This window comes from Cryptomeria japonica, chromosome 8, assembly GCF_030272615.1.
Source record: "Cryptomeria japonica chromosome 8, Sugi_1.0, whole genome shotgun sequence".
Classification (NCBI taxonomy): Eukaryota; Viridiplantae; Streptophyta; class Pinopsida; order Cupressales; family Cupressaceae; genus Cryptomeria; species Cryptomeria japonica.
In genome coordinates, this window is record NC_081412.1 from 179,780,571 (window position 1) to 179,795,314 (window position 14,744).

At 34.2% G+C, this 14,744-nt stretch overlaps 1 protein-coding gene and 1 long non-coding RNA gene across 2 annotated transcripts in view; both read right to left on the reverse strand.

Moving 5' to 3' along the window:
• Positions 1 to 4,434: 4,434 nt before the first annotated feature.
• LOC131048338 (uncharacterized) lies at positions 4,435 to 4,866 on the reverse strand. The gene has a single exon (XM_057982255.2). It carries the CDS (start codon positions 4,864 to 4,866, stop codon positions 4,435 to 4,437), a length of 432 nt encoding a protein of 143 aa, XP_057838238.2.
• A 6,312-nt stretch (positions 4,867 to 11,178) lies between these two features.
• Positions 11,179 to 14,744, reverse strand: part of LOC131048391 (uncharacterized) — a 93,494-nt gene continuing 89,928 nt past the window's right edge. The window contains exon 7 of the long non-coding RNA XR_009106404.2: positions 11,179 to 11,379. This is a non-coding gene — a long non-coding RNA (uncharacterized LOC131048391). The remainder of the gene's footprint in view (positions 11,380 to 14,744) is intronic.

Genomic DNA, 14,744 nt, shown 5'->3' on the forward strand with positions numbered 1-14,744 from the left:
CTTCTGAGTAGGTCCTTCTTAACACTAGAGTTAATGCATGTAATTAGAATGCACTGAGAGCCCAAATTGAAGCTACTTACCAGGTTATGAAACTTAGTCTCCCACCAACCTTTGACGTCTTCGAAGGAATGATGGGACCCTCGCCATTTAGCAATGAAGCTATTTCTTTGATAAAAAATTATGTTCTGCTAGAGAATATCTGAGTCCAACTTAATCATAGGTTTTCTTCCTTTAGGGTTCGATAGAGGCGAATGCGACCAATCTTCCTGCTTCGTAGAGTGAGGGGGAGTTGCTCTCCTGTATTTGTTCGTCGTTGTATGCTAAGAAAAGCCTCGTGATTCCAGATTCGCCTTGAGCCATCGATGATTTAACACCTTCTTGAACTCTTTGGCTTGACCCACCGATCTGTTGAAATGGCCTTCCGGAGGAGGGGAGGAGGGGGGAAAGCAGACATATTTGGTTCCCCCAAACAATGACTTGGAAGAAGAAGCAGAGTAGGTCATTGCCCCCAGGGGTATTGAATTAGGGCCTGTAAGGATATGATGGGCATTCCTTCGGCGGCTGGTCTTCCTACTTTCCACCACCTTCCAAGCCCCATCCTCTTCGCTCTTGGTTGGCTTGCACTTGATGGGGAAAAGATAGTAAGCCGCATGGTATGTGAATTTCATGAACTATAAACATTCGCTGATAGCTGAAAAATTGCAGATAAATTTCTTTTTCATATTTTGTTGTATATAATTTTGTAATTACTTAAATATTATTAATAGATTTAAGATCAATAAAAACAATATCTAAATAATTTTTATTTTTTTATTTATAAAAATGGATTTACCACTGAATTATATTAATATTTTAATTTTTTACATGGTGTCTGGTTCAACGAGCACTGGAGGGAACGAGCCAGTAAGAAAACCCTCCAGTATTGCTCCAAACAACTCAAGGTCTACCTACCCATTACAAAGAGGCCTCTTGGGCATAATCCAAAATACCCCTCCCCATATTACATAGAATTGCCATTAGATACAAAAGAAGCTGCCATAAAAGGCATACAAAAATATATTAGATTCATAGTCATCCTTTTACCTCATTATGAAGAACACTGCAATGATGGAATAGAAGAACAGCTGCCAATTACAACTTTAGAACAACAAAAAATTGGACATCCTCAAACCACCCCTGGCTACACAAAACAATTTTCCACTCCATTTATTAGCATAAAACTCAAGGAAAGGAATGAAACCACTGCAAGTGAGCATGCCATAAAGAAAACTGTGATCAGACAGAGAATAACCCAAATAAGAAGGAGATCAGAATGCTGAAATCCTGATGGAATCAACAAAAGGCCAAGCCAAAAGATTAACCATAAGAAGATCCAAGCAAACAAAAGAAAAACAAGAAACCACTGCATATACCGCAACACTTGCAGTTTCCAAGATTTAAAACTCAACCACCACCTTCCAAGCCTCAAGAAAAGTACACTCACCCAAAATCCTCATCTCAGAACGAAAGAGAATGACAATCCCTAGAAGGAAAGAAGCACCAGGAGGAAGGAATGCTAAAATCAGAGGTATAACAAAGTCATATATTGCAAACCAAAAGAGAGAAGACATCATAACAAATATAACGTGAAGCGATACACAAAATCTTAGAGAAGGTGAAATAAACAACTCGTACAAACATAATTACCAAGCGAATGATCTGCATAAATGATCAACAACCGAGATAAAGAGCACACACATTCATAATTAACACAAACAATCTCCCAACATACGATCCACAATAATAATTAAAGCCAATGAACAATAATGATTGCAGTAGTACCAAACATGATAAGCAATCAAATACCAATAAGCAACCAAAGAAACTCGATCCAAACGACAAAGAAATCATAAATGAGACATACCACACAGATAAACTCCATCAGCACCACCTTTTGTAGAGAAAACACTTGGTATGTATGACATCAGCAAAAATGTTACCACAAGATAAACAAGTGGACAACACCCTCCCTAATGTAAGACATACAAGTATATCCACAATGAAAGGGGTGCATGATAAGAGTATCAAACCATCAACTTTTAGAAACCACCAATCCTAACGATTAAACCAAACCGTCTAAGCTAAGATTTCACACCTTCAAGACCAAGAAAACACATACGAAACCAAATCAAAATTGAAAAGCACCCCTTTGCCCATGAATCAACAAAATAAGCGAGAAATGTCGACTAAACAAAACTAGTATAAAATGCTAATGCAAGAAGAGGGAATATCTGTGGGGTAGACCTCCAAATACTCCAAGCATTCGATGACTGCCTTGTTAGCAAGAAAATCAGCAATACAATTAATCTCCCTATAACAATGAGAGATAGTAAAAGAACTAAAAAACTTTAATTGAGCAAGAATTCGATCTAAAAGGTATTGTAACTACCGGGAGGCACATTTCTTATTAGAAACTGAATGAAAAGCCACCATAGAATCCCCTTCACTTACAATATCCTTAATGTTCAGAGAAATAGCTAAATCCAAACCAAATGATAAAGCATGGAATTTTGCAGAATTGTTAGAACCAAAACCAATATATTTACAAGCAACCTTGACAATTTTTGAATTATGATAAAAAAATGATAGCTCCAGTCCCAGATTTGCCCAGGTTGCCCTTGGTAGCCCCATCAAAATCTAATTTGAAAGAGAATTGTGGAGGAGGGGACTATTTAGCAAGCCTATACTTGACAACATAATATAAACTTAATGATACTGCCCCATGAGAGGGAATGACTCAAAGAGCCTCCCAATTCCACATCACCCAATTATCCTAATGAGAAAAGGAACACAAATGATCCAAATTGTTATAAATAAAAGAGAGTACCACTACAAAAATGGAAGATTGAATCATGTCTATCACATCCACCAAGGAAGCAGATTTGTGTTTGAAAAATCTATAATTCCTCTCAAGCCAGATATTCCAAATAACAATAGACGAAACAACAATCCAAAGACAAGAATAGAATGAAGTCGAATACAACAAAGACAAAGTCATGAATTGAGATAGTAAATTAAGACAAATAGCAGATGTCTATCCAAGCTTACCAAACAACCAATACCAGCAATCCGAAGAAAAATGACAATGTAAAAACACATGATCCAAAGATTCCATGAAGAAGCCACAAAACACATAAGGAAACGCAGTTGTAATTCTAAATCTATCTAATTTCATCCCCGTAAGAACTCTATCTTGTACTACTAACCAGGCAAAAGAACCAGCTTTATGAAGACAAGCCGAATGCCAAAAGAGCTGAGAAGGCCAAGAGGAGAAAGAAGAGGGATGAGACAAAGCCTTATATCCCTCCCTTATTGTATAAGAACTTGATACATTCTTAGTCTAGATCAAATCATCCTCCATGTCCTAAAATTCTAACAATCTATTACTAAGCTCCTGCACATAAGCCTCTTTAAGTTCTCGGTCTACCAACACAGAATCAATAAATTTCCAACGAAAAATGGGATAGGGACCAAAATCATCAACATCATAGTAATCAGCAACAAACACACCCTAGTGATCTTTGAGGATATCTGATAAAAGGGACCAAACCCGAATGCTAGTCATAGCAACATGGCCATTCCAAACTTCATCCCAAAATCGAGCCTTTCTTCCATTATGAATTACCCAAGAAAGATGGGGAAGAATAACCGATCTACAACCTTAAAACCCCAAAATACTTATAGGGAAAGAAGCCCACCTTAAAACCCCAAAATTGAGTCAACCTATTATGTACTAAAGGGGAAACATTCAGAAAAAAAATATTAGATTTGGAGCTATTAACTTTCAACCCAGAAAAAGAAGAGTAATCTGCAATAATTTTCTTAATGACTTTAGCCTCTTCCAATGAGGTTGAACCAAACAAAAGAGTATCATCTGCAAAAAGACAATGGGATTGGGAAATCGGATAAACATCAATCTTAATTCCTTTCCAAATGCATGATGATCTAGCAGCATAAATAGCCCTACTAAAAGCCTTCGCTAATAGAATAAATAGAAAATGGGACAAAGGATCACCTTGCCTAACATCTCAAGAGGAAGTGAAAAAACCAGAAGGGGAACTATTAAGTAATACTAAAAATTGAGCAGAAGAGATGCAAGAAAATAAGCATTTAACCCAACTATGAGCAAAACCAAAATGATTCAAAATAGAAACTAATGAGTGCCAATCCACCCAATCATAAGCTTTAAGCATATCAAGTTTAAGAATCATAGCCAAAGTCTTCTATAAAGAGATGGAATGCAAAACTTCATGTGCAACAATAACACCCTTTGAAGTTTCTCTCCCAAGTACAAAACCACCTTGATCAACATAAATAATCTTAGGAATGAGTTTAGCCAGCCTAAGAAATTGCCTTAGTGATGATTTTGTACAAGGTGTTACATAAAGCAATTGGTCAAAAATCAGAAAAAGAATTAGGATTCTCCATCTTAGGGATAATAGAAATAAGAGTTGTATTAAGCTCTTTCGGTATGGTTCTATTATGCCTAGACTCCTCAAGAACTAATAGGACATCATTCTCCACAAAATCCCAACATTTTTGAAAAAACAAAGCAATGAACCCATCAGACCCCAGAGCCTTCTCCGGGGACATGGAAAAGACCACCTCTCTTAACTCAAGACTTGTAAAAGGAGCCATACGAATCTTATTATCTTCCTCCTTAACAAGAGGAGGAATTGAATTAACAAAGTTTCTATCTGAATCCACTATATCAGCAGAAAGCAAGGACTTAAAAAATTTAACAGCCTTAGAAGCAATTTCACCCTCATCAGACAGACAATTCCCATTATAATCATGAATGCAAGATATCCTATTACGTTGCCTCATTAATTTAGTTGAGGAATGAAAAAACTTAGTATTCCTATCACCTTTTGACAACCACAAATCTTTAGACTTCTGTCTCTAATAAGATTCCTCACGAGCCAAAACCTCTTTAAGCTGAGCTTTCAAATATTTAATCCTATTAAAGGACAAAGAATCCATACCAACTTTTAAAATAAACTCATTGACCTCTTCAATTTCCTCTTGAATTCTAGCCTTTTCTCCAAAAATATTCTTGAAATGAAGAGAATTGCATTTCCTAATCTTTCCTTTAAGATAGGCCAACTTTTTAACAATCTGATGCATCCTAGACCCACTCACATGAGGGGCACACATCCACCACATTTTCAACAGGGTCAAAAAAGATTGATCCCTAAACCACATCGCCTCAAACTTAAAAGGGAGCTTCCGAGGAGCCCTATCCTCAAGAATAGAAAATAAAATAGAAAAATGATCCAAACCAATATAAGGGAGAACTGAGGAAAAGAATTCCCAATCCAAACCAAACCAACTTTCAGATACCAAAAAAAATCCAAGCTCTCAGCAATCTGGAAAAAATCCTTTCTCATGTTTGTCCAAGTAAAAGGACCATTCTGAGTTTTACAACCAACAGGATTCAATTCCTTAATAAAATGATAAAAATCAACAATAATATGCTTGTTTGGAATAATACCCCCCATTTTCTCTTTAAGACTTGAAATAGCATTAAAATCTCCCCCAAAAATTAAAAAAGGCACCCTTCAATGGAGAGGCAATAACAACTAATCTCTCCCAAAGTTTCCTCTTCTCAACAATACTAATGGGTCCATAAATATTGAAAAGCCACAATTTAGCATTGGAAAACCTACTTCTAACCAAACAAAGCATCCAATTTGAAGAAGAAACAACCAAAGTAAAGCAAGCCCTCACGAAGCCCCCTCAAAAGGAGAAATGCAAAATTTCCAGAGCTTCTAGGAGGAGAACAAAGACTCAGCAGAAGACAAATTTAATTTAGTTTCTTGCACCATCACAATATCACACTTCATTAAATCCAACTGGGAGTTAATCAAGCATCTTTTGTTAGGGGCATTTAAGCCCCTAACATTCTAGGAAATGATCCTCATTGGCCTCGAGGGGAGACCGAGGCTCCCCTCTTTACACAATCACTAGTCTGAGAGATCTACCCCTCAAAAAAGTCCTTCTGAAGACACCTCTTAGAAACCAAGGACCTTGTAACAGGCAGACTAAAAGACTTCTTTTTTCTCTTCCCCTTGGAAGAATCCATCGGAAAAAGAAGAGTTGATTGAATACCCGCATCAATTTCCTACTGGGTCTTGACATGCTTTGGTTTACGACCCCTCTTCAAAGGGGTAGTGAATGGAGATACAGGAGAGAGTGGAGACTGAATCAAGGGTAGCCTACCACTACTATCCAAAAGAATATCGGGAACACTAGGAAGCCTATCCTTATCCGAATCAAGCACTTCAAAAGGATTAGTTGTAAGAAATGCAGACAAGTCCTTATTCAACTTAACTAGATCATTGTCAATCGAAGTAATCACTCTATCTGCTACATTAGAGTTAAGAGCAATGTTATTCATGTTAACAATATTCTGGACTTGGGCAATGAGATGGTCATCCGGAGCAATAAAAGGACTATCCAAAGACTTATGAAAAGTAGACTTAGGAAGAGAACCAAATCTGCCCAACTCATAAGAAGGTTTATCCGAAACAACAGTAATTAAAGGAGAATTAACAAAATTAGCAGTCAATGAATTTACTGGAACTGAATAATTAATCTTATTCGAGACAAAACCAGCAACCAAAGAAATTACTAGAACATAACAATTAACCTTATCCGGGACAAAACCAACCCCAGATGGGGCATTCATACCCAACGGATGCGAAGGAGGGAGATAAGAGAGGATATTAGATCCCTTTAAAATATCTTGCATTTTAGTCCATGAGAGTGAATCCAAGTTAGTGAAACCCTTGTCTGTGAGACCAAAAGAAGATTCCAAACCTTTAGAAACGAACTTAACTAACACCCTTTTCATATTAAAAAACAAAGCAAAATCCATCGAAACGGAAGAGTGACCAAAACCATCAAAATCCTTAACAATATTTTGATGCCAAATACCAGCAACTGACCTAATATTGCAAGTTCGAGGAAGAGAAGTGCTTGAATGAACTAAAACACAAATTTTAACAAGGAACAAATCATCCTCAAACACTAAATGAGATAATAAAATTTCTCCAAAAGAATCCCCAATTTTCTGTAAGTTATCAGAATCAACGAATTCAAAAGGCAATTGAGAAAGCTTAAACCAAATCAGAGTCTGTTTGGAGGAAACCCAAGAAGGCTCAAAGAGGAGTTTCCATACCTCAACAAAAATTAAATTCCTACCCAACCAGAAAAATGGAACTTCCAAAGCCTTATTTCTAGCTTCTTCTGAATCAAAAACAACAATAAAAGAACTAGCAAATAAAACTTGAAAATATAAAGTGCCATACCAATGCATATGAATATTATACTGCAATTTTGAAAGGGTAATGGCATCACCCCAAACCTGAATAATGAGCGCAAGAGATTGAAGATCCCGAGCTTTCCTACCCAACGAATTAGCACAAACATCAATTAAAGGCATCGGAAGCCAAATTGTTTGGCACTTATCAACCCCCAAATTATGACTAACAACCAAAGAATTATGGATGGCACCTGAAGCATCCACAAAAATCTCTCGTCGCGATGAATGAGAATTAGGGTTTACCGCAGACTAATTTTCCACATAAATTCGCTTATTAAGGGAAACCCTAGACCCATCTTTCTGCTCATCATTCAAAATAGGCACTAAAACAAAGGGTACCTTACCATCCATATTGACAACATCCTTGGACGCCCTTAATTTATCAAACCCTCTTTCACCATGTCGCTGCATTACAAAAACCCTATTTCATTAGCACTTCAAATAGATGATTGAACATTAAGAGATTTATTATCTTTAATTAATCTTTCTTAGGATATAGATATAATGGTTAAAATTCCTTATTAAATAAATTAGTTTGACTTAAGGAAACAAAAGAAAGAGAAAATGATATTTCATCAATGATACACTTATTTTATAGTATTGGTTCTCTTTATTTAGGTATCTCTATTTAGTCTCAAATAGAACATGATGGTATGTAGATTTTCCCAAGGCATTAAATACATTTCAAGCATTTAAGTTCTTTACTTATTGGACATAAAAATAAATACCCTTTTTGTATACTTCAATTAGAGAAAAAGTATTTAAGGATAAAAGGTTTATTGTAATTCCCACCAAAATACCCTAGAGAAATACACTAACTAGCATGCAAAATAGACATAACAAATATTTTTTTTAAACATATATACATGCATCCAATACAATGCAATAACATTCATTAACTTGATACACAACCACTCATCACGAATATAATCACCAATCATGTTACCCAAGTGGAAATGAAATAAAATAAATCGATAATCGTCTATCTTCCCTAGGGTATCTCAACGCCACTACTTAAACTACACATTAAACAAGTCCTAATCATGATAGCAGTTTACTTCCATAAGCCAAGTGCAATCTAACTTACTATCATCAATTCCTTTCCCACAACCATATTTGATTCATTACTCAATCCTAGAATGATTACATCCATTTATGAATACTCAACCATCCCATAAAGTTCATTTTAAAGCACCAATACCAAATGTTCCTAATCCCAACCATTCATTTCTTTTAACATCAAATAACCATTTCAATACCAATTACCACATTATTAAACCATAGAAATATGAACTAATTACATCATCTCAAGCGTATCACTAAGTACACATCCACAGATTAAATATCCATTAATCTCATTATTAAACATTCTCAAGATACGCATGATACATCATTTTCCTAATAACATCTACTAGATACATGAATACAATGTCTTTTACAACAATGAGCATAGCTCTCAAATACAATTACTTATACATGTCTAATGAACCATGATCAATAAGATGCTACGAATATCCATCTACGAGCTGAAGAGATAAGAGATCCACATCCACGCAAAGCATCCACTGAAAAAAAAATCCCAATGGAACAAAGACACCAACCACTCAACCATGTGTAACCAAAGGAACCACCCCCAATGCTAGGAGATGACACAAGATCCCACACACACTCTAGATCTAAATTGACACCTAACAACCAAAGAGGAAATAACTCTAACACAAACCAAGGAAAACATATCAAACAACCAAAAGACCTCCAGAGGCGACTCAACAAGAAGACATAAGGAACTAGGACCAACATGTAGGGAAATAGTGTCATCACATTCTACCACATAGGATACACATGCGGAACCGTCTCAACCTTTGAGGAAATCAAGGTAGTATGCTTTACTCGGTTACCAGATCTACCACCTCACTTCGGTCTCTGATCCATGAGATGGATATTACAAAACACGTTTATTATCTTGCTTGGATGAGTTACTCTGCCCAACCCACCTAATATTAATTATTATGATATCACTTATCAATTACAATGGAAAACCTCCAATGAGCTATCCAAACAGTCTAGACCCCGACACTATCCTAGTAGTCCATTCCTCGTGACCTTGGTAGACTCACGGAAGCCAACTCCCCCTAATCATGCGTCTATGCTTTAACAACATAAAGAATTAAGCAAGAAGGCCCACAAAATACAATCCAGATATCTACGATAGAACATCATAAATGCACAAAAACCAATAACGTATACCACATAGGTCACATAGGCCACACAACATCATAGAGAAAAGAATCCATAACAAGGCATCACTCCTCTTACAACAATACAAATCATCAAATAAATCATCAAAACATTACTCTAGACATCCTAGAGTCACTAAAGACCAAGACACAACCTCTGGACATACATCATAAGGATCTGAGAAAACCAAAATAACCAGAAAATAAATAAAAAATACCTAGTTCAGCGCACACACCTGACTGTGCAGCGCTTATACCTAATTAAACAGTGCATTTGCAACATCCTGCAGTGCATCTACTTAGACTTACAACGCATATACAAAATGTTTCAACACATATATAAAGTTTCAGTCCTTTTGAATTATTATGCAGCGCATATGAAAAATATAACAATGCAAATAAGAAGGGAAACAACGAATATGTAGATATAGCACAAATGTTCAAAAACTCAGACGAAAATAAATAACTTACGTTGACAATATAAAACCAAAGGCTTAACCAAAAGACTCAAAAATATCATTAACAAGAATGCAAATACAGTACAAAACTCCATAATAGAGTCTCAAGCTTGATAATAAACATATAGGCAAATACATGATTCTAAAACATTAAACTGTCGGAAATGTCCAGTCAAGGAAATACACAAAAACATAAACAGAGACTCCCAACTTTCAAACCAACAATAAAGAGATTATAACCAAAAACCAAATCTGAGAACTTATGCAAGAATCAATCACACAAAGAGCCAACAATCACAGATTCGACACTCACAGTGTCGATCATTCACGACCATAACCAGATTCACAATAAAATGTATTTCCCCAAACCAAAATTTTAACTATATAATAATTTCATAATCAAACAATAGAACTATATAAATTATTCTTTTCCCAAAATCTCCGGAGAAACCACGACACAAATAATCTTTTCAAAATTAAAAATGCAAGAGGGAGAATCCTCCAACCTGATAATATGCAAAAACAAGAATTTGATGAAGAAAATCAACAAGCCAAGCAATCCAAAATTCCTTCAAAGATCCAAAATCTAATTCTAGCAAAATGCATCTAAAAAGCCAACCCCCGTGAAATCACAAGAAAGCGAATAAATAAAATAAGAGGGTAGGTGAAAAGAATATATTAACTATTCCAAAGTGTAAAAAAGAGAAATAATAATAATAATATTCATGGGCACGATTTATACAAAGCCCAATAAACATAATAAACCAAGGGCTACAAATAAATTAAAGCCACAATAAAATCTAATCAAAGACTATATTAATATATTAAATATCAAAACCCTATTTATTACAAAGCAATAATAATAATAATACCATTAATAATTCCAAGAACCAATAAATAATAAACATCCAATGATTATAAAATCATTTACCAATATTACTTCAAATATTATACCAACCATTTATTTATTTTATTATTACCAACTATATATATATGTGTGTGTGTGTGTGTTTTATTGTTATTATAAACTATAAAAGTCTATTAATTTAATTTAATATAATTAGACTATATAAATCACATTATAAATTAATAATTAAACCAATCAATACATACAACATTCTAATCATACAAACAAGAGACAACTCAAGAGATCACTCAACACTGAACTACAACTTGCACAAAGACTAACAAGGGTAATTACTCTTAAACCTAGAGTGTAGAATGAGATTTTATGTCATCTCCGATCAACTTGTCATTAGAATAAGACATGCATAGGCCTATGAAGCTAGGTGGAGTCGATGTCTGGTACTTGCAAATCCTGCATCCACAAAGTCACGATACAACATATACAATATATAATACAGAAAAGTGATAGAGAATCGCAACGACACATCCTACTCACAATGAGTGACGTGACATCGTCCCTATCACAAAGACAATAGAAGACACTCGCAAACAATCAAACAATATCATAATCGATCTCACATCACGAATTAGGGTTAGTACATCATAAAATATCCCCAAATCATTGCAAGAGAGTATAAACAACACATAAAATGGATACATATAAGTCATCAAATGAGCACCTATCATCATAATAACCCATTTAACAATCCATAATGTCATCATCCTCATGGAATAGTAATTTCAAATGCAATATAATATGTCCAATATCCAAGATAAAGCATCTAAATCACATGTAAATCCATAACAGTCTAATCCAAGCATCACAAGATAGCCTATGGTACGAAAAAATAGTGTATCAAAACACAAAAGGAAAAGATAAATCAGAGAGGGACACTACATTTTACCTCCCAAGTAAATGCGTTTAGATACATGGTTACCCTTTTTATGTATTTCAAGTAATATGAACTAATGTCTAGTTAAAAATTTCTTCAATTCAAAAGTTGAAATATTTGATTGTTTCTTTACGCAAAGTTAGATTTCAAGATATATGGTAAATACAAGGCTATTGAGAATAGTCAAATCTATTGATAGCTAAAGTTTGTATAATTGTATCTTCTAGCTTTTAAGGCACAAAAGACTAGTAAAAGGAGAAGTTACATTTACTTTGCAAAGAAATTAGTATAAATAAATTTAATTAACATTTAAATTTTGGGTGATGAATTACATTGTTAAATTACACAAAATTTTAATGGTATACATTAGTGTTAATTAGGATGCAAAGAAATTTATTTGAAACCAAATAGTTTTAGTAAACGAAAATGAAACAAAAATTGGGATCCTTTTTTATAAGAATATTAAACTTGACTTATTTGGCCAAATCTCAAATTAAATACTCATCTTTTGTTTGTGGTGAAATAAGGTAGAATTTTGTTGTTCTAGATTATTGGATCCTTATCCTTATCAAGCAAAAGAGTTCAAGGAAACCTATCACATGATCACTTAGAGAATTCAATAACAATTTTAAACTTAAATTTAGGAGCAAACATTAGCTCTCCTCTAAGAATTTGAAATTGATAAAGAAAAAAATATCTAAAGATAAAGTTAACAGGTTATTTCAAGTAGAGGGAGTAGTTAGTTTATCTCTTTGTGACTTTTGCAAAGGATTTGGCATTAGGCTAAGAGCTCAGCTAGTAATAGATTGATTAAAAATTATTTATTAGGGAGCCTTATTATTATTTACCTTGGTTAACTAGCAAGTGTTTAGGCTCTTTTCTAATCTCCTTTTCAAACAATTAGTAAATACAAAATGATAATGTGGTGAATAGTTTCCCCTTCAAGCAAGTATTAAATTCATTTTCAAAGTATTATTATTTGATAATTTAATTTTATTTCAAGCAATTTAATAGCTTTCAAATATTAGGATTCATATTTAAGTAAGGTTATCTTTTATAGATAATAAGTAAAGATAAAATTTATGTTACTTCAAATGGAAGAATTAGTTGAACGTATTATTAAATAGTTTTCCCTTCAAACAAGTAAGATTAAATTCATTCCAAAGTCTTGCTATTTAATCAATTAATTTTCTATCAAGCAATTTAGTACCTTTCAAGTATTATGATCCATACTTAAAGTATAATAGTTTTGTTTCAAGCATTCAATATCTTATAAGTAATTCAAATCATTTATATAAGCTCTCTTACAAGTATCATAACTTTCAACAATTAGTACTTTCATGTATTTAGTTCAAAGATTCAGAGTTTTAATTATTTTCATAGCTTTCTTTCAATAAAATACTTTTCCAAAGTAGATGATTTGATTGTGTTCCTTTCAATTACGTAAAACTTATTATCTTAGTTTTTAAATTTCAAGCAATAATTCCTTGTATATTATAGTTTCATTTGCATGGTTGTATCAGTATATTGATTTACTTAAGATTCATGAATTCAATATTAATTTCTTAGTTAGGCAACTAAACAAGAGGAGTTGAAAAAATAAACCTTAGTAGTGTGTGGTATCTATGGTGCCTCTGGGTCACACTTACAGATAATGTCACTGTGTTAAACTATTGCACTTAATGCCTAATAAAGCTGCAACAACGACATTTGTGGTATCGTCCCTATAAACCACTGGGGAGAAATACTGGTCATATGGAAGTTAGAGGCGGGCAATCTCCCTTGGATCGATAATCTAAAAAGATAATTTTTAAAATGAATTTACATCCACTAAGTTAAACCTTAGAAAACCCCATTAGGGTTTGGTGGTGTGTGATAATTTAAAATTTATTTATTTTGATGATTTTCGGCAGATGATAACGGATTAAGGGTGACGTATTTAATAGGAAATAGGATTTAGTTATTTTAGTCCACAAGCGGAAGGCCACCTTGAGCCTTTTTGTTATAGTGCTACCATCATGGGTAGCAACCGCAAAGAAATTGTCTACGACATTGACCCTAGAAAGGGTTGTGTACCCACTAAACAATTTACATTAAACCATAGTTAGAAACTAGAACTACATACTTTACGCCTTGATCACGTGCCGAAATGGGTAAGTAGACAGTCTAGGGACAGATTTGTCCCTTGTATTCAGGCGTTTGAGGATGGGGATTGGGATTTTATTAAGGGTGAGTTAATCAAGGTTTTCAAAGCTCCTTAAGCCCCTCAATCAAAGGGTACAGATGATGTTAATTGGAAGATAAGATTAATTCAATGCATCCCAACTAGAAGAATCTCAATTCACTAACACATAAGCCCTTAAGTGCATCCCAACTAGAAGAATCTCAATTCAACCTACTAAACCAAGGGTCCCATAATATTCATAGCTCATTTTTTTCTTATAATGACAACCACCCCGTACTACATATTGTGATCACTAGAAATGACATAAATATTACAATACATAACAAATGAGGCCATTATTACACGTGTACATGTCATTATTACACATGCACAGACAATTATTACACGTGTACATGTCATTATTACACATAACAAATTGAGCACTATGTGTGAGTTAATCACCATGTGTACATGTGTAATAATGGCCTGTACAATGTAATAATGGTCTCATTTGTTATGTAAACATGGTGATTAACTCGCACATAGTTCTCAATTAACAATAGGAACTAGATGCAACCTTATTTCATGCATGCATACCTTGTTCAATAATACTTACCCTTCAAATACATTCCAAATAGAAATAGCAATGTCAATGCATCCCACACTACATAGTAGGTTTCATCCTTCTAAGTTCATTGTTAGCTAATGTTGAGAAGACAA